At 37.7% G+C, this 19,622-nt stretch overlaps 2 protein-coding genes across 2 annotated transcripts; one reads left to right on the top strand and one right to left on the bottom strand.

Moving 5' to 3' along the window:
- Positions 1 to 700: 700 nt before the first annotated feature.
- LOC118806523 (interleukin-17 receptor A) lies at positions 701 to 8,825 on the bottom strand. The gene is made up of 11 exons (XM_036567951.1): positions 8,598 to 8,825; positions 8,466 to 8,490; positions 8,236 to 8,385; positions 5,849 to 5,973; positions 5,624 to 5,744; positions 3,658 to 3,705; positions 3,399 to 3,559; positions 3,195 to 3,269; positions 3,011 to 3,098; positions 2,745 to 2,858; positions 701 to 1,689 (listed from the first exon to the last, which is right to left on the bottom strand). Exons 1-11 carry the CDS (start codon positions 8,688 to 8,690, stop codon positions 701 to 703), a joined length of 1,989 nt encoding a protein of 662 aa, XP_036423844.1. The 5' UTR covers positions 8,691 to 8,825.
- Positions 8,826 to 12,663: 3,838 nt separating this feature from the next.
- On the top strand, positions 12,664 to 19,292 carry LOC118806778 (troponin I, slow skeletal muscle-like). The gene is made up of 9 exons (XM_036568333.1): positions 12,664 to 12,721; positions 14,608 to 14,639; positions 14,763 to 14,766; positions 15,675 to 15,716; positions 15,842 to 15,973; positions 16,075 to 16,164; positions 17,903 to 18,076; positions 18,216 to 18,305; positions 18,787 to 19,292. Exons 2-8 carry the CDS (start codon positions 14,629 to 14,631, stop codon positions 18,300 to 18,302), a joined length of 540 nt encoding a protein of 179 aa, XP_036424226.1. The 5' UTR covers positions 12,664 to 12,721; positions 14,608 to 14,628; the 3' UTR covers positions 18,303 to 18,305; positions 18,787 to 19,292.
- Positions 19,293 to 19,622: the final 330 nt, after the last annotated feature.

Below are 19,622 nucleotides of genomic sequence, written 5' to 3'. Positions count from 1 at the left end.
AAGTTTGGAGGAATGCAGAGAAATCATGGAAAGTCACCAAGACAGGGTTCAGACTCATAGTCCCAGCACTGTAAGGCAACCATGCTAACCACTACCACAGCCTTCTTTTACAGGCCTCTTGTTTTTGATCTAAACTGGTGTGCTTCAGAATTATGTGGTTGTATATTTTAGTAATAAACTCAGTATATTTATTACAGTAAGAAGTATCATTGTAATTGTTTAAATCACTTGTAAATAAATGAATAGTAATGAGTAGTAAATAAATAAATTAAAAAAAAAGTTTTTGTAAATAAGTTAACAATACAACAATAGCATTTATGATTTGAAAATGCCTTTTGGCCTTTACAATGTGTTACATTTTTTAATGAATGGACCGATACAAATAGTCTAAAACTATTTACTTGGGCAAAAAAATCTTATTCCAGGAAAAATGGTATCTGTCTTCAACAGTTCCTCCAATCAGATTCATTGATTGTTTAGTTCAGCCTATTAATAAATCAATCATTCATTTATCTGTTTATTTAGTAGTTACTGATTCATTCAGTTCTTTCAGTTTATTTATTTGTTACACATAAACATAAATAACAGAAAAGAGTTTACATAAAAAATAATCTCCTGTTTTTAAAAAGCAAGTGCAAATGTGTGATTTCGTCAAAATCAGAACAGGGTCAACATCTGCCTCATCATTTTTCCATTTTGGTCACAAAGAGTCAATGACTGCCTCTGCAGGTTTGTTTGGGTTTCCTGAGTGACTGATCTGGCTGCTCAGTGTGGGTATGAAGGGGACTGTGGTATAAATGCCATTTAAGGAGAAGTCTGAGACTGTAGATTCAGCATTTGATGTTACAGGCTCTGCTTCATGCATTTGACCTCCAATGTTGTTGACAAGTGCAGGAGTTGTGATCTCTGTGGCCCATAGCTGGTTCTGAAGAACACAGGTACAGTCCCGCTCTAGGCTACTTTCCTCAACTTCTCCATCTGCATCTACAAGCTCCATTTCAAACCAGTTGGGGTTTGCCAGTTGGTAAGCCTGAAAAGCCTCAATGGCATCTTTCAAGGCTCTTCCAGGCGAAGAGTTGAAATAGTCATCTCCACTGATACCGTCAACCTGTTTAATCCTTCCAGGTTCGTGCTTCTCCTTGTCCATGAGCCTGAAGAAGAGTTCCTCAAAGTGCTTCATCAGTTGGTACTTCACTGCCACGTTAAACAGAGCAGGCACGTCCTTCTCATTGCACACATCATCGAAGTAAGCCACAATGTACTTTTGGAAAGAAGAAGCATGCACAAAATCTGGTACGATGAGGGCAAGGGCCGGGGTGAGCATGTCTCCCATAGGTGACCGGACGTCCTCCCTGGTCATCACCCTCCTCCCTCCGCACATGCCCCTCCACTTGGCATACACCCCTGGAGAACATAAGATCAGCACTTTATCTGAAGACATGGACAGTTTCTCCCTTTGCATGTCCAGCCACTGGATGCTGCCTACAGTACTCAGCCAGGTGAAGTCCAGCAGGTCCAGGGTGACTTCAGTGCCACACTTTGCTCTTAGGAAGGCACACAGCTTAAGGACAATCTCTTTGTATAAGGGATGATCCAGAGAGTAGATGATGAAGACTTTACTGGGCCTTTGCACTGGAACACTTTCCACTTCCTCCTTGTCAGAGGTGTTATGAGAAGAAGAATATGAATCTGTAAAAGGTGTAGGACATTGATTGTCATACATAATATACGAAGACAGCTATTGTGCACTATGTTTGACCAGTTTCCCAAACTCAGATTGGACTGAAAAGTAGAGGTGTAATGATGCACTCAGCTCACAATTCAATTTGATTGACTAACGGGGTTCACAATGCAATACTCTCATATTTTTAACACAATTTGAATGAAGAAGAACACTGACTGTGTCTATGCCATTGCAGCTGGAGCTGGTGTGTCATATGACATTGAACGTGCTGGTGTGGGCTGAGTTGGACATGTATTGGAGAGTGGTGAACCATGATTATTAGAGCTACCTTTCTAGTTCAGGCCAAAAATGTCAAAACTTGGTCAAAAACAAGGAAAATGTCCACCATTACAATTGACTTCTGCTGACGCTCCTATGAGATTTCCAATAGTATGTTATCACTAAGTTAGCAGTGGCACACATTAATATTTTTTGGCCATCCTACATGAAACACTGACCTTTAAAACTTGTAGAAACATTCCTTATAAGAAGCTTGTAAAAGACATTAACACATATTTTCCCATATCCAATAGTTTTATAGTGATTCTTTCAGGAAAGAACTCTGTCGTTTTACATTTCTAACAACTAAATGAAACCTGGTATCATAGCTGAGACTTCCAGAAGACCTAGAGTGTTTTTTTTTCATGTAATTGCTCCCATCCATGAATGAATCTGATGTACACTTTCTTAGGACCTTTCTCAAGGACAAATTTATGAAAAAAATAGGAAGATATTGGTGAATGAGGCCCAATGTTCCAACATCTAGTGTAAAGCCTTTTCAGAAAAGAAGACTCTGAAATTGCAGTAAAATTAATACAGTTGATTTTTAAAAAATTATGGTCTAGCAGGTGTCTGGGTACTTTTGGGCATATAGTGTTACCATTAAAAAATTAAAATAATCAAATAACCTAAATATAAACATTCCATAAGAGTGAACAGTGGAAAAAAGCATTTAACTCAATGTCACCATACTACATACAGAAGGCCTGCATTTGTTGCTTTTTAAAAAAGTTATACTGACCCTCCTTTGAGTTGCTGTGCAGCAGAGCAGCGTAGAAAGCAAAAATTATGAGCCCCACTAGGCCAAAAACAGCCCAAGAAATGTGCTGTCTGTTGGTGATCTTTATTTCAGGGCCTGAAAGAAACAGCATTTTAACATGTTGACTGTGGATAAAAACGTTATGGTACATTACAGATGTACATTACTTACATCTCATCATTGTTGGTTTTGGCTTAAAAAGGGCAAAATCTAGGAAACTAATAACGAGAAGTAAAAGAAGTACTTACTTGAGCAGATTTGAACTTTTTCCGGTATTCTGAACTTTTTTTTGTATTCTGAACAGCTATTCATGCACCTCACAAAGAATGGTTTAATCTATAAAAAGCATGCAAAAAGTCATGACTTTCTGTTAAAAGATAAACAGGGCAAGGGAGGGCTCAAAAGGTGTGAGTGAACAATGTTACAACTCACCACAAAGACAGAAACACAGCGTTTTAACTGCAAAGCATTCAGAGAGAAATTGACACTTATTGATGTACGATTGTCCTGTGAAGTAAAAAAAGTATTTCACATCATATGTTCTGTATGTATTCTTAGCATAAAAATAGCAGGATTATGACTTATGCAAGGACACTTTACAAAACAGTACAATAAATAAGTTAATAAAGAAAGCACCTTTGAGACTGTGAATGACGAGTTGGTGTGAAAATCAGGACGGTGAAGGCCCACTCTGTACAGCTCAGAGAACTGTCCAGTATTAAAGGTCATTGTGATCACTCCTCCACTGTTCTCAGTATCTGAAAATGACCAGGTGGGGTTGGGATTCCAGAGGCTGCCTGATAGTACAAAGCATTTATATTTACATGGAATTAACAAGATTGACTTGAAAAAACAAATACTATTGACTTTCTAGAGTTAAATGAATACAGCTCACCATTTTCCAGGCACACTGTGAGCTTTTGGATGCTAGGATCTGTACACCCTTGACAGCAACAAAGCAATGATAAATCAATGATAAGTGAATAGAAATACTAAAATAAAGACAAAACAGTCAAAAAGATTTCACATTTAGAGCTACAGTTTGAACACAGCATTTAAAGGGGCACAAAACTAGTTTTATGAAACAGATAGTTCAGATAGGTCCTAAAATCTGATTGGTTAAGTCACATTCAAAGTCGTTGTAAAATCTACAGGATCCACACCTATGCCCGCCTCACAACAACTGAACTGTGTATTACTCCACCACGGCACAAAAAAACCCTTGTGCTGTTACTCGAATAATCTTCAACTCTCATGCTGCTCGCATGGACCCGAGTATACTGTTGAAGTAAGACCGTTTTTTGTTTAAACTGAGGGGCTGACAACTTATGTTCTTAACTAGAACTAGGCTGGTCAGCGAGCTAACAGGCTAAAAGATAGCAAACATGCTAAACAACTCCATAATTAATATCACAGGCTTGAATTAAAGCACTTAAAGTATGATTAACTGTACAACAACAGTATAAACGTCTAAAAAATGTCACTTGAATGTCTTACATACTTAATAGCATCAAACCCAGGCTGAATCCCAAATGGCTCCGTATTCCATAGTGTGCTAGCTATGAAAGTTTAGAAATTCTAGCCTCTACAGCCAAATAGTGCATCATTTGTCGAGTATGGATGTGTCTCAAATGACTATTTCTTTGCTATATTTTGCACCGTTGGGGTGCAGGATCCAGTATTTAAATTCCTATGTAGTGCACTATGTAGGGAGCAGGGAGCGATTTGAGATTCAGACCCAGCACAAAAAGTGGGGCGCTGCTGGATTGGTGGTAATTTGGTGACCAAAAAGTACTTATAAAGCTAGAGTTTTTTTTGCATTAAACAGTGCTGTCTTATCACATGTTCATTGTTATATGACAAAAGGTTTAAAAAATCATGAAATGACCGCGATATACAGCAACGGGCGACCAAACGTTCTCCTCATTCAGCGGTCCATGGTTGCTTGGCAACAATACCATACTCTAAAGGAATTATATTTCTTGGTGGAATACTTGTTTGTGTCGATTATTATTAATAATGAATTATTTTCTGAAAATTTGTGTATTTTATCATTATTTATGTTTGCTGCCATTTTATAAAAGCAATAAGTCACTTGAGGCAATAAGCTTTATAATATCATGGAGGCCTCATCAGTTTGATTGTACATTGATGAATGTTTTTGTTTATCAGTGTTCTCTCACTACAATACCCAGCAAGTATGAGAGTCCCTGTGGTGTGAACTAATCTTGAATTGTAGCCTAGCCACTGGTCTATAGGCTAATAAACACAACTGAGCTGGCATTAGTGGCATTAGTACCCCAGAACAGAATTGTAAGGAAAACGTCAATCTTTATTCAACACAAAATGGCTGCCAGAGAGAAGTTTTTAATCCTTTCAAGAAAGAGAAAGAAGCCAAACTGATGTAGGATATCTAGATAGCAGGTAGCTAATGTGCTAACTTTAGCTTTTAGCTTGTTGTACTGCTCATTTCATGCATCATTTCATTAATCCTTTCTGTTCATTCACTGTAATGATGATTTGAACACAGCGACTGCAGCTACAGTAAGATATTCGTCCCCTAGCAGTGGCATTAGCCTTTCTTCTGCATTCATTAGCTAGCAAAGAAAAAAAACAACCCTCAAAAATCCACCAAAGCTGTAGTTTTTCAAAAGATTGGTTCAACCTTCAACATACATCATTAGAAGGAGGTCTGCCTAGTCTTTAAACCAAAACTCTGGAAACTACAGGAGCAGTAATATAAGAGCTGGCATGTTTACAACTGGTGCTTTTTTTATTTTTTTATTTTGGCCGGAATGTCCCTTAAGCTTTAGTTGTTGAAATTAACAGTAGTCATGGTCAGTACAGATTACGTAGCTCACCTGGAACGGTAATATTCTGCACTTCTGCACGTCTCCCCACATCTGGCTTCGGTAAATTAGATACAGAAACTTGATAGGTCAACCCTGGATCGACCACAACTCGGTCCAAAGTAAAAGACCACTAAATGACAATGAATAATAAGTTTTAACTTTGTGGAACTCACAAATAAAAACTTTGGAGTCATTCAGTAATTGATCGAGCATAACAGAACAACAAGGACTTACTGGCTTCTCATCCTGATTTAAAATCAATGTTATTTTGTTAGGGAACATGTAACGAATACATAGATGGCTGTTAGTGGTGACCTCAAGCACGTGCACCTCCGTCCCCTGCAGAGTGAAAATGCTTCCTACAGTACAGTACAGAGCAAAGAGGAGAGAAAGCAGTTAGAGTTACAGTTGTGGCTCAGATTTGGAATGAATCCATTTTTAGTGCTCCCAGGAGTGATGATTGCTAAGTAACACTCATTACAAGAAGCAATCAAGAGACTATTTTATTTATAATAATGAAATCTATACTGCTTTGTACTGACGAAGAGGTTCTACATAGTAACAAAAAAGTTTCTATGGCCTTCAACAACAACACAACCCTTTTTGATGCTATCAAGAACCATTTTTAAAAGGTTCTTAAAGGACATTATACAACTGCGTCTCCATCATGGAGAAGAGCCATATAACCATGTAAAGAACAATTTGAGAATTCAGGTTTTTGTGATGGTTCTATATATAACTATTAATGACACCTTGAGGAACCACAAGAGTGTTCATAGGCAAAGAGCAGTAACTTCAATAGTGGATCTTTTACTGCAGTTTTTAGTTTTCTTTTAAACTGGGAGTAGTTCAATCAGGAACTTTTGTCAAAAGATAAAGCTGATCAAAGTTTTCACCACCACTGCAAATACTGCATTTTGCCTTTGCCTTTGCAAACATATGCAGGAAAAGGGCATGTCTAGCCAACTACACTCTTTAAAACTAAGGACCTCATTCACCAAGTTTTTTTCCTGAATTTGTTCATGAGAAAGGTCTTAAGAAAAAGTTTACATCAAATTGATAACGTGTTCTTAAGTCGCAGAACTGTTCACACCTTTGTGCTCTTGAGTGTGTGTAGATTCTCCCAAATAAGAAAACACTGACGAATGTCAGAATCTTTGTGAAAGCTGCATAAGTTTGTTTTAAGAAGAAATCTCTTCTTAAGAACAGTTAGTGAATGAGGCCCATTGTTCCCTTTATAAATCCCTTTATATCCCCTTAAAAGATCCCTTCAGAGTTCCTGGCTTGTTTGTATGCTGCTAAGAGAAAACCTTTAACTGATATGCAATCTTTACATTATATGGAGGTCATTTAAACTATTTTAAATCTTATTTACAAGGTTCTTTGAAGAGCCATACATTGAAACATTCTTTAGGAAACTTCTATGGTTCTTCTATGGCATCACTCCAAAGAATCCTTTTGGCCCTTACATATTTTAAGGGGAATTCTGCCAATTCTTTTAAATTAAGTGGTTGAGAAACAAAAGTTTAATTTTAGAGAAACTTGCTGACTTGGATTTCTTTACAGTGGTGGTAAAAGAAACCAAGGTCACGACATCCCCAACACAAATATAGCCATTTTATTTACTATCCAAAAACCAGTGACCAGTGAACCTACACATAATTTTATATCATCGCTGTCCAGAGAAAACCATGTATCTCCATTTTTGTTGATTTTTATTTTTGTACATCATTTCAACACACCTGTCCTTTACATTGTGTGAAAATAGAAATGCTCTAAAATCACTTGGAATAAAATCTCTTTACATTGACTTACATTGAAAGATAAAAGTGTTTTTGCCTTCTCCTGTAAAGTTACTATTTTGGAGATGCTTGTTCTCCTTTGGACATCAACGACATGTTGATTTGGAAAATAGATGTAAATCAGAACAAATATGTTTTCTTTGGCAACTATTTTGTTTTACAACACCCTACATAAATACCCCTTGGCATTGTAATATGAAACCTATGATCATGGCCAAAATCATATCACACAATCATAAAACAATGTCTCAAATATCAGCAACATATTTGTAACCATTTATTGTAAATTTTAGAGAGGTAGCTTTGCTCTGATTTCACTCTATAATGCTGCATTTCTCATCAAACCACACTGAATGACTTTATATATAAGTTTTATTTTACGTAGTTTTCTCCCAAATTTAGTCATGTTGAGTTCTAGCTGTTTGCTACCAAGCCTGGGGAGCTGGGGGGAAGGTGAGGGCTGGCATATGCTTCCTCTAAGACACATGAACCCAGCCAATGCAACTTTTTGAACTGCAGCTAATGCTAGATAGTTGTACCACTCAACATGCTTGAAAGAGAACACTAACTGCCAGTCAGGGCCTTGTCTTTTGGGTATACAGGTGCAAGTGAGTGAGCCTGAGTTCACATTGAAATGCCCATGTGGGATTGCTGTAAATAAGAAAAAACCTGACTTTAGAGGCAAAGCTTGAAAGGTCATGCTGCTCAGGAACAATTTTGTTTACATCTTAATTATTCAGAAATTATGAAGAATCAGTGGAACTGGAAATTGGAATTCCCCTTTAAGAGTGTATTGGGGCTTAGATAAGCATGTCTTACCATCAGCAGGTTCAGTGAGTGTGAGAAATAGAACAGGAACTATGTCTTCACTCTCATCTGCCCTAAATGACACCTCGACCTTCAGTTCAGGCAACATGGGACAGTCCTGCCTCGGCCTCACCCAGCCTTCATCTGAACACTGTGACTTACCTGAATTCAACAGAAACAGATGTGACCTTTTGTGTCCATGCATAATATCCACGACCAAACTGAGGTCATTTCATACTCACTTATATTAAAACCGCATGATAATCCCTGACAAAGAGAAACATAATGATTATTCATTAAGGCAGTTGAGTTTATGTGAACTTATCTACAAATTCGATGATGGACAGTAATTGAGAAAAAGAGAAACCCCTCACCTCCTGGGAGCACTGCACTGGAGGATCCTTTATCAGACCAAGAGGAGAAACCTGTTCTGTCACAACTGAAAGCAACAAAAAGACAAAAATCATCCTTTTGCCCGGTAATCTTCCGAAACTGCTTTTAATCTAGCATGTGTAGATCGAGGTGTGCTTGAAGCAGTGGCTGAAAAACTGAAGAAGCTTTTTCTGATGGTAGACAGGAAATAACCAGATCAGATAAATCTGCCGGAGATTTTCCATTTCAGAAGATGTCCGTGAAACTAATGAGTTTCACTTTCACCTGTACCCGTAGCACTGGATTAGTATTTGACTGAGAGACCGGATAGAGAAGTGCTAAGGGTTGCCATTTGATGTACAAGGGAGAAGATATGGGTATATATTGTACTTAATCTCAACATTTTGGAAGTAAACACATGTTGGCTAGGTGAACTCATTTACCTTTACAACAAGAGCACTACTAGTGTGTTCACTTTTTACCTTTATTTTACCTTCCATTCTTTTCAGGAATCTTACCTCCAGTTTTTCAAAGAAATCTGCAGGGATATTTTTCCACACCTCCAAAGTTCAGTCAGGAGTTGGTTGCATTTTCTACTTTTCACAATCCAACTAATCTCAGACACATTCAGTGATGCTGAGGTCTGGACTCTGGAGTGATCAGTGCATTGTTCTGAGAACACCAGCAGTTTCTTAAAAATACCAACTTTAAGTCCGCTTCTCAGGGCCCATATGGAAAAAAAATATATGGACTATACATTGTAGTACAGGCTGAAATACATTCCAAACACTAAAATGTATTTCACAATATATTGCTGTATTAACCAAATGTATTTTAAAATGCATTTATTTTATTTAAAATGTATTTAATATTACACCTAGAAATGTACCAAACAAAAAATAATGTATGTAAATGTATTTATAAAATACATTTGAAAATGTAGGAAAATAGCCAAAAAGCATGCTATTTGAAACACCTGTTGGAATGAATTTGTATTCCAGTATCTTAATTTTGATTATTAGCAAATGAACCTTTAACATGCAAAAGCAAGTGTTGGTGGTATTGATGCACCGTGAAAATGCAGTTATGATTTGAAATCTTGTTTATTTGAAATACTTACTGCATGTGTACATGATTAATGCAAAGTACAAAGCAAAACACAGAAGTCAGTACCATTCATTCAGTTCAGGTATATTTAGCTATAAAACTGCATACAACTGAAAACATATAAAAACAAATATAATAAACAATTAACAAATTTTCATACATTGCCAAAATAGATTTGATAAATACATTTGGACTATTTTTTTTCCATTTGGTGGTGACAGTTTTGGTGGTCTACCAGGTCTTGCACAGCTGTTAGGAGTCCCATTTTCTCTGTATCTTCTAAAAATTTGTTGGAAACTTCTGTTTTTTCACTTATTTTCCCCTGACTTTCCTCTTCTTCATGCACGCCCATAATAATACATCTAATCTCCTCAGAAATATCCTGACAAAAATCATTTGTGCTCAATGGCCATTTTGACAGATAATTAAATAAATAAAAGGTGGTCTCTGCCTTTTGCACAGTTCTGTAGATATTATAAACTACACACCACAATATATTTTCAGATGTTTTATTTAGTATATCAAGTTTTCATAAACTGTATAAACTTCATACATATGATATACTGTGATTACCTTTTTGTCGAGTTCTCTGACTCAAGATTTAATCACTACTTTCTTAAAAATACAAGGCGTTCTGGATGTTGATTCCAGTATAGCTTCATTCTCAATGTTATACAGCTTTCTCAGTCATTATAGAAGCATCTGCAGCTCTGTTCATCATTCTGGACACCTCAAAACTTGTGAGGTTACTCAGTGCCATCATATTAGCATTGTTTTGTGCATATATCTGCATACAAAATTAGTTTTGTAATATAATAAACAGTGATTCCAGGCTGTTGAATGATAGACTATGTCATTCATCTTGAATGCTAGTATAAATATCCACTAGAGGGCAGTAAGATCTTAGATGTTGTAAATGAAGTCCATAGCATTATAGTACTTATAAATGATCACATCACACTACATAATATACATAAGTATTAGTAATATAAGTAAAGTACATATTCATAATTTTAAAATGAAAATTGACTTATAAAGGGTTCTGTTGACATGTTTATATTTCCAGTAGCATGCCAGCGGTCATCAGAAACTCAAAGAAGCCCCCTTCCCTCAAAATGGCACACATAAACACTTACAGTCCCCCTTTCATAGATGACCATGTCAGCACTCTTACAGATAAAAGACAACTGTGCATAACAATGACATTTAATGCAATAGATGATAGCCTCTAGTTTATCCTGGCTTAATATTTTGATCATATTTTTGAGTGCACTAATTTAGTGGATTGTCCAATCCATTATGTAATCATATCAGTAGTCGGACCATGCAGCAGTTACTTTATGAGCAGTTATGCTCACTTGAGTTATAGTTCGCCCTCAGCCCATTTACAGAGCAATGTCAGGCACACAGCTACAGAACAGATTCTGCTTTTATGGCCTTTAAACACAGCCATGACTGGCCTTAACTGACCCCATCATCAGTTCTTAAACAGATAAGTAATGTGAGGCCATGCAGTACACAATTTGACTACAACTAGGCACAACACAAAGCTTCAACAGCTATAAAATACAATGTGGTAAAATCAATAAATGTTCAAAATAGGTTTAATACATTAAAAATAATCCCATAAACAATACCTCTGGCAGTCAGCATAACTTACCAGTTGATACAGAGTTAAACTGATGTGTAAGGTTATATGTGTGTTTATGAATGTAAGATATATAAATAACATATAATTTTCCAAAAGCTTCATATAGAACTGTGCAAAAAAGTCAGTGACCACCCTTTATTTATTTAATTTCCAGTCAAATATTTATTTTTCAGCTTCAGGAAAAAGGCAGAAAACATATCACTGACAGAAAATTACACAGAAGCCTCAGCAACTGTATATAATATCAGATATTTCAGTATTTAGTGTGTCCACTCTTTGCTTTTATTACAGCTTTCATTCTTTTCAGGGGGCTTTCAGTTTTTTAAGAAATCTGTACACACTTCTAAAGTTCAGTCTTAGAAGTTAGTTGCACGAACCAGGTAATCATTAATCCATAAAACCTCAGATGTCCAGTTTTGGTGTTCTAGTTCAAATTTTCTTTTTTTTTTTGTTTGGTCTGTTTCCTTTTCTCAGGGCTTCTTGACAGCTACACAACATTCCTGGCCTACAGAGTTCTCACAGAATAAGAATGGACAGAAACACCTGTGGATTTTTTCAGATCTGCAAGATGAGGGGCTGCAAGAGACGACAAAAGCTCTGATGGGGACAGCTTTGGTGGTCTACCAGTTCTTACACTGTTGTTAGGAGTCCCATTTTCTCTGTAGCTTTTAATCATATTTTGTTTTGGAAACCCTTGTTTTTTCACTTATTCTTTCTTTGACTTTCCTCTTCCTTATACAAGTGGATTTTTTTACATCTAATCTCCTCAGAAATATCTCTGGAAAAATGAATAACTTGTGCTTAATGGCTGTTTTGACTGAAAATTAAAATAAATAAATAAATAAATAAATAAGGGTGCTCTTCTGCACACTGATTACTGATTGTGGCTCCACCATCATCTGTTTTATAAGATTTAGATTTGTAGTAGCTCAGAGGGCACCTTGAACGTGGATTAGATTTATATGTGTTACATGAATTAAATGTGTGTCATGCTCATTTATTTTTAGTTAGAGAGTACATTACCTTTAATGGAAGAGGTATACGCGTGATTATGCTCATGTTTATCGTGTTTTTTTGCCTTTTAATTGTGAAAGATGGTTCCTAGAGATAAAGGTCACCAGAGTTTTTGAATGACCATTGTCTCGGTGTGTGTGTGTGAATAAGGCATCTATCAAACGCCACACTGAAAGGCAGGTGAAGGGCAGGTGTTCTTGCACATGTGAGAGGGCGTGAGGCGTAGCAGGGGGTCTATTTTAGCGAGCCATTCACGAAAGGGATTCAAACCATAAATCTGTCATCAAAAACCATAAAATGCCTTTTCTGCTCTGACTGCACACCTCACTCTTCCTGGTCCTCTTCTACTTCAAGGTAAGTTAGAGCAGGATTGCCTCAGTATCCATTGGACCTGGTCATAGTTTTGGCTGTCAAATACATTTGGACAGTTATTGAATGCTGTCTTATATTAGTAGCAGGTTAATAGGGCCTATTTGGTCTTTACAGCAGGCTTTTGTACTTTGGTAGATAATCTCTCCAGGTTTCCATGTGGAATTGCAGTTATGCATCTCATAATAGCAGGGAGGGATTATCAAGGATTGCAAAAGAGTGCTTCAGCAGCAGTCTGCTCGTGCTAACCTTGGAGAATGCATGTTATGAAATGCTGTAGCTGGTTTTGCTGGGGCTACAGGGACCGTTAACACAGCACTAGCCGGCAGCTCTGACCAAGCTGGAGCCGCTGAATGGGGAAGTGTAACTGGACACTTTAACATATTGTTTGGCCTGGACACTTGACCCAAGTCAGAATGTTGCTGTGTGAGGAATGAGAGAAGCCTTGAGGTGTCACCCCCAGCAGCTTTGCTTTTCCCACCTTCTTTATTAGCTCTGGTTTTATCACCTCATGACTTGTAGCGCAGATCTAGGTGACCTTGGAGTTACTCCACAAAGCAGGATTCATCAGTTTAGCTGGATAATCTAGGCCAAAAGTGAGGATACAGTAGGAATGCCCACCCTGACTTTTGGCTTTTGTCATCTGGCCTGCTCTGTAAAAATACCATCCTGGTCCCTGAGGGGCCTGTTGAGGCCAAGGATGCAGATTCCTTAGAGAAATTAAGTGTGTTGAAATACTAAGATCTACAAATTAAGACTAAATCTTTCAAGACTAATGTTTGCTATGAACCCACAAAACTTCAGGTCAACAATTGGAGTCCACCCCTAGTAAAAAGAGCTCTATATAGCACAAAAGAGGTCCTATAACAATAGTGGAACTATTTTGGTGCTGAACCATTTTTCAAGTTTTTTTTCCATCATTTAACCATTCAGATGGTTCTTTGAGCTATCATGGTTCCATATATAATTGTCTTTACTAAAGAACCTTTGAAGAACCACTTTTTTAAGAGTGTATTAAAAAGAATCTGTACCAAACTCTTAAAAATAAAGGTTCCTCTGTTGTTCATGGCTTGGACGTTCTAGGAAAAACCTATAATGTGAATATGGAGGTTCTTTAACCTATAAACTGGTTCCTCATACTCATTTTGAATTATTTAAAGGGGTGGTTCTTCTACAACATTGTTCAAAAAGAACGCTTTAGGGACCTTTATTGCTTTTATAAGAGCCTATGGTTACTAAACTTTGTCTAAAACACAAATCTTCTGTCGTCTGAGCACAAAGCCAATGATGACATTAACTCATGACTTCTTCTTGGACAGCAAGGACAGATTTCAGGTTTCTGTCTTGTGATCAGCTCCATAAAGATTTCAGTTCTGGTAGCCAAGATCTCTGTGGTGGTCACAGTCGTCATCCAGCATGTCAAGGCTGCAGCTGCGAGTGTGATAGGAAGGCATGGTAGCAATGTTCAAATATAGCCCCTCAGGAACAATCTAGCACCTCTTGGCCTACATTACAATTAAGCAGACATTGTACAACCCATGCAGAACTGAACAGGGTGTTGCGCTCGTAGGGTCTATATTCAGTTTCTAGGAAACAAAGACGCAAGATGCAGTTTATTCTTAGTGCTGTCACGGTGTTCTGTTGGCAGATTTGTTTGATCTTGCCAAGTAGTCAATGTAACAATGTTTCCTAATGACTATCAAGCTGGACAGACACATGCAATCATCCTGCTGTCTTTGATCTCATTAGTAGAAAAATGTTTGTATGTTTTCTTGACTCAAATCAAGATTAATTTAAGACTTTAAGACCAATATTTGTGTACTTGTGTCATCTATTCATCTTAAATGACTTTTCTTTTTCTTTTTTTGGAGGGCACATAAAGAACAGAAGTCATGTCTGAGGGGTAAGATGTCAACCCTTTCCCTGTTACATGATAGTAATGACCAATTGTAAATCAAATCATGCTTATTTGATTGATCGATGTTTACTCTCTTCTTTTTCTTTTCTTTATTTTACACCAAAACAGACCGGTAAGCCACTATTTTGGAGTTGTTTTCAAATTCCCCCCTTTCATATTACAGTACTGTGCAAAAGTCAGAGACCACTTTTTATTTTTTTCATTTCCAGTCTAAACAGCCATTAAGTCCAAGTAATTCGTTTTTCTTGAGATATTTCTGAGGAGATTAGATATAAAATAATCCACTTGTATTAGGAAGAGGAAAGTCAAAGGAAAACAAGTGAAAAACAGCAGTTCCTGATTGAGATACAGAGAAAATGGGGCTCCTAACAACCATACAAGACCTGGTTTCTCCTTTGAGAGGAGAAAAACAAGCTGCTTCAGATCTGAAAAATTCCACAGCTGTTTCTGTCCATCCCTCCACTGTGAAAATACAGTTCAGCACTATGAGTCTGAAAGGATTTGTAGCTGTGAAGCTGAGAAAAAAGAAGAAAATGTACAAGTCAAACAAAGAAGCTGCTGGTGTTCTCAGAACAATGCACTGACCACCCCAGAGTCCAGACCTCAGCATCACTGAATGTGTTTGTGATTACTTGGACTGTTGGAAGGAGAAAATGCAACCATCTTCTAAGACTGAACTTTGGAGGTGTGGAAAAACATCCCTGCAGATTTCTTAGAAAAATTGAAAGCAAGTCTACTGAAAACAACGCAAGCTGTAATAACGGGGCAGAGTGGACACACTAAATAGTGAAAAAAGTGATGTTATATTTATTACTTGTTGAGGCTTCTGTGTAATTTTCTGTTAAATATGTTTGTTTTTTTCCTGAAGCTGAAAAATGAATAACTTGCACATAATGGCCATTTGACTAGAAATTAAATATAAGGGTGGTCTCTCACTTTTTCACAGTGCTATATACTGCAAGTTTTAAAAAAGACCACAGTGAAACACATTTACTCAATAATTTCTTTTTTCACTTTCAGAAAAAGAGCAAGTACTCGGCCACACGCCGGCTGTTCTTAAAAGTGAGTGCTGTGGTTATATATCAAGTGATTTCACCAGCCTAAATTAGGTGGCCTAAGTATCATAGATAGCAATTACTTTACAGCCACTGTCCAACGTCTTCACTGTCTAACCTGTTACCCAACAGAGCAAGCTTCTGAAGAAAGCTGCGTCTATGCTCGTCGCAGAGAAAGAACAGAACAAGCGCGAGAGGGACAGTGCCTTGAACGAGAGAGTTCCTCCACTCAAACTGTCCGGTCTGTCTGTACAGGAGCTGCAGGTAGTTGCTGTTACCAAATTACTAGTAGCAATATGAAAGACAACCATGTGACTGAGTCGTGTAGTTAACAGCATCTGAAATATCTGAAAATTCCTTCCCAGGAGCTCTGCAAAGATCTCCACCGCAAGATTGACATTGTTGACGAAGCACGATACGACCTTGAAGTTAAAGTGGCCAAAAATGAAAAAGAGGTATCGCCTCATCCTGTCACATCATACAGTAAGACAGTAGGGCTGTCGCTATCAATCACAATGTAGTCAGGTAAACTACCAATTATTTTGATGATTAATGAATCTGCATGTGATTTTAGGGCCAAACAATAAAAAACAGTAACGTAATGTAACGCTAACATACTTTCAAAGATTTCAAAATACTGAAAAAAGATAAAATTCATGCTCATACACTCATTAAGCGTTTTATTAGGAACACTATACTAATACTGGGTAGAACCTCCCTTTGCTCTCAAAACAGAACTGATTCTTTGTGGCATGGATTCCACAAAATGTTGGAAAACAGTCCTTTAAGATTCTGATCCATGTTTACACGACTGCATCATACAATTCCTGTAGATTTTTCAGGTGCATTTTCATGCTGTGAATCTTTGTTCTACCACATCCCAAAGGTTTTCTACTGGATTCATTGTCATGTTCATCAAACCAGTTTGAGATGACTTTTGCTTTGTGGCATGATGCATTATCACGCTGGAAGTTACCATTATAAGTTGGGTAAATTGTGGTCATGAAGGGATGGTCAGCATCAATACTCAAATACTCAAATGGGCTGTGGCATTTAAGCAATGATTGATTGGTATTAACAGGCCGAAAGTGTGCCAAGAAAACATTCCCCACTCCATTACACCACCTCCACCAGCCTTGACTGTTCACACAAGGCAGGTTGGGTCCATGGATTCAGGCTGTTGGCAAATTCTGACCCTGCCATCTCTGTTCCTCAGCAGCAATTGAGATTCATTAGACCAGGCTATGTTTTTCCAGTCTTTAGCTGTCCAATTTTGATTAGCCTGTGCCCACTGCTCAGCTATTTTGTTCTTAGCTGACTGAATAGGAAGTCGACGTGGTCTTCTGCCGTTGTAGCCCATCCGCCTCAAGATTCGACATGTTGTGCGTTCTGAGACGCTTTTCTGCTCCCCACATTTGTACAGAGTGTACCGAGTTAGCTCTCCATTCATCAACAGGGTGTTTCTTTCCGAGCTACTCACTGGCAGCTCAGGTCAGAAGTTCTTACTTTCAGGAGAAATAGCAGAGCAAGCTAATGCTGTGTCTACATGTTCAGAAATAGTGTCTTAACATGAAAAAGCGTTGTTTCATGTTGTTTTGCACAATTGACGGAGGCATGTGGCAATGTAAATGCCTCTTTGGTGATACTGAAAAATACTTTGGTTCACTGAAAAATTGTGATAAGGAAAGCTTTTTCAACTTCTTCTATGCACATAGCAACACCCCTTCTTAATATACTCTTTTACTTCATATACATGAACTTTGTAACTAATAACACATGCATTTGTGAGATCCTGCTTGTGTGGGTTTCCTCTTGTGTGACGCAAACAAATGCAGCTTGAGCGATGATAGTGCCCCCTTGTGGAGAATCTGCTAAACATGGCTTTATAATGACCTATACATACTCTGTTTATCATCCATACTCGAAACTCATCACTAAGCCGATTCATTGAGAACATACATTTTAAACATTTTAAACAATTAATATTTTTAAAATATGTATTTTTTTTTACTGATTCATTGCGACAGCCCTACAGCATAATAAAGCAGTCTAAACCACTCAGGCAAAACTGCGAATGATGCTACTGATGGAATAAAAGCCAGTACTGAATACTTAGCATTTTGGTTGAGGTAAAAAAAACACAGTCCTTCATTCTGGTTCCAGTAAAGTACTGTTGTGCTGTGTTCACTGCAGATCCAGATTCTGACACAAAAGATTGGAGAAATGAAGGGCACCATGAACAGAACCAAACTGAAGAGGGTGAAAAAATCTGCAGATGCTATGCTGGGCGCCCTGACTGAATCCAAACTATCATCAAAGGCTGACTTTAAAGCCAACTTGAAGACCGTCAAGAAAGAAGAGGAGAAGGTAGGGCATTTTACTTTACCTCCCACTCTTCCACTACGAGTTATTAAAAAGTCACGATTCATGAATCACCTACACTGCTTTCATCATTTCTTTGGGTGTCTAAAATGAGAACTCCTCCCATTGATTTCTGTTCACACAGAAAGAGGAGGTGACTGACTGGCGTAAGAATGTGGAGGCCATGTCTGGCATGGAGGGCAGGAAGAAGCTGTTTAATGCTGGGCAGTAAAAGGTACATGAAAGCAGTAACATGAACAGTGCCACTTCACTGTCAGCCTTAAAGCAACAGTTTGGTGAAAAATCAAACTGATACAGATTTTTCATTCCCTCAAATGGTGATCAGCCAAAATGTATTTGATATCTGAAAGTTTCTTCTATAGTTTTGCACTAGAGCTACACGGATAACGTAGCTTAGAAGTAATGGAAGCTTATAGCCAGTTAGCAGAGTGCAAATTGCAAGACTAAATGATCACACACCTGCGTCAAACTACATTCAGCTGTTGAGTAACCTTGCATTAACTTGCTAGCTCTATTACTTGTTAGCTACATTAGCCTTGTCGCTCTAGTGCAAAACTAAAGAAGAAAACATCGGACCCCAAGCATGTCTTGGCTGATCAGTTACATTTGGGGTAAGGCTAAATTTGATTTGCATGAACGAATGAGCCAAAATATAATGTCTTTCCATTCCTAATTCAACCTCATGTAACAAACAGGTGGCTTCCACAAGAACGAGCTATGCCAAGATCAGAAGACACCTGTGACATTTGCCGAAATTGAAACCTCAAGCAAGATTATCAAAAATGTGCAGATTCAATGTGATAATCACTGTGTTGAGCTATCTGTGTAAAATATTTGTAATGTGGATTTGTATGTTTTTATGATCATGGGTAAATGTTGCAAAGTTTTGTGAACAGAACAGAAGCTAGTGATTGTTAGCATATATTTAGCCTGTCTACATTTACTTTATTCCTGTTGCACAAAAATACACGTGATATTTTTGTGCATTGCAATACAGTATAGTAGCAGGTGTAAGTAAAAAATGAGCAATGATTTGTTATTGTTTGTACAGATAAACTGATAAGTGGTCGATTTTGTGACTTTTTGACCTTCTGTATTGTTGTGTAGCATAATGATGCCAGATATTGCAATTCTTTACAGTCAAATGAAAATACAATCACAGTGTAATGGCATTCCACAATTAAATATGATGCAATGCTCAGATGAAATGTGTGGTGTTTTTAAGGGCTTCCACTGTCAACCCACTGGTGTCTCTCAATAACAAGCTTCACGTCCACTGTGACAAATGTGCTGCTGTGTAAATGCTTCAGCATGCTGACAGTCTTGGATTACTACATACTGTCCATGTTTACACAGATGCTCTGCTACCCATTCAGACTCTGTGAAGTGTTTCATATCGATTCTTGAATATAATCCCAAAAATATGGAATCCAACCAATTACTGAGTTCACTTCAATTCTTAGCCACATTCCTCTTGATCACTATTGACTCGATAAACAAATTTAAAAGTGTTGTTGCACCCTTAGGCCTC

Source organism: Colossoma macropomum, unplaced genomic scaffold, assembly GCF_904425465.1.
Source record: "Colossoma macropomum unplaced genomic scaffold, Colossoma_macropomum, whole genome shotgun sequence".
Taxonomy (NCBI): domain Eukaryota; kingdom Metazoa; phylum Chordata; class Actinopteri; order Characiformes; family Serrasalmidae; genus Colossoma; species Colossoma macropomum.
Note: the sequence above shows the minus strand (reverse complement) of the source record. Positions and strands in the feature narration are given on the sequence as shown.

Coding starts and splice junctions, on each gene's coding strand:
- LOC118806523 (XM_036567951.1), bottom strand. CDS start 8,690: ATGATTTTTGTCTTTTTGTTGCTTTCAGTTGTGACAGAACAGGTTTCT. Junction 8,491..8,597: donor CAGTGCAGTGCTCCCAGGAG/GTGAGGGGTTTC, acceptor TCTCTTTGTCAG/GGATTATCATGCGGTTTTAA. Junction 3,706..5,623: donor GCAGAATATTACCGTTCCAG/GTGAGCTACGTA, acceptor GTTGCTGTCAAG/GGTGTACAGATCCTAGCATC.
- LOC118806778 (XM_036568333.1), top strand. Junction 16,165..17,902: donor TGGCCAAAAATGAAAAAGAG/GTATCGCCTCAT, acceptor TGTTCACTGCAG/ATCCAGATTCTGACACAAAA. Junction 18,077..18,215: donor TCAAGAAAGAAGAGGAGAAG/GTAGGGCATTTT, acceptor CTGTTCACACAG/AAAGAGGAGGTGACTGACTG.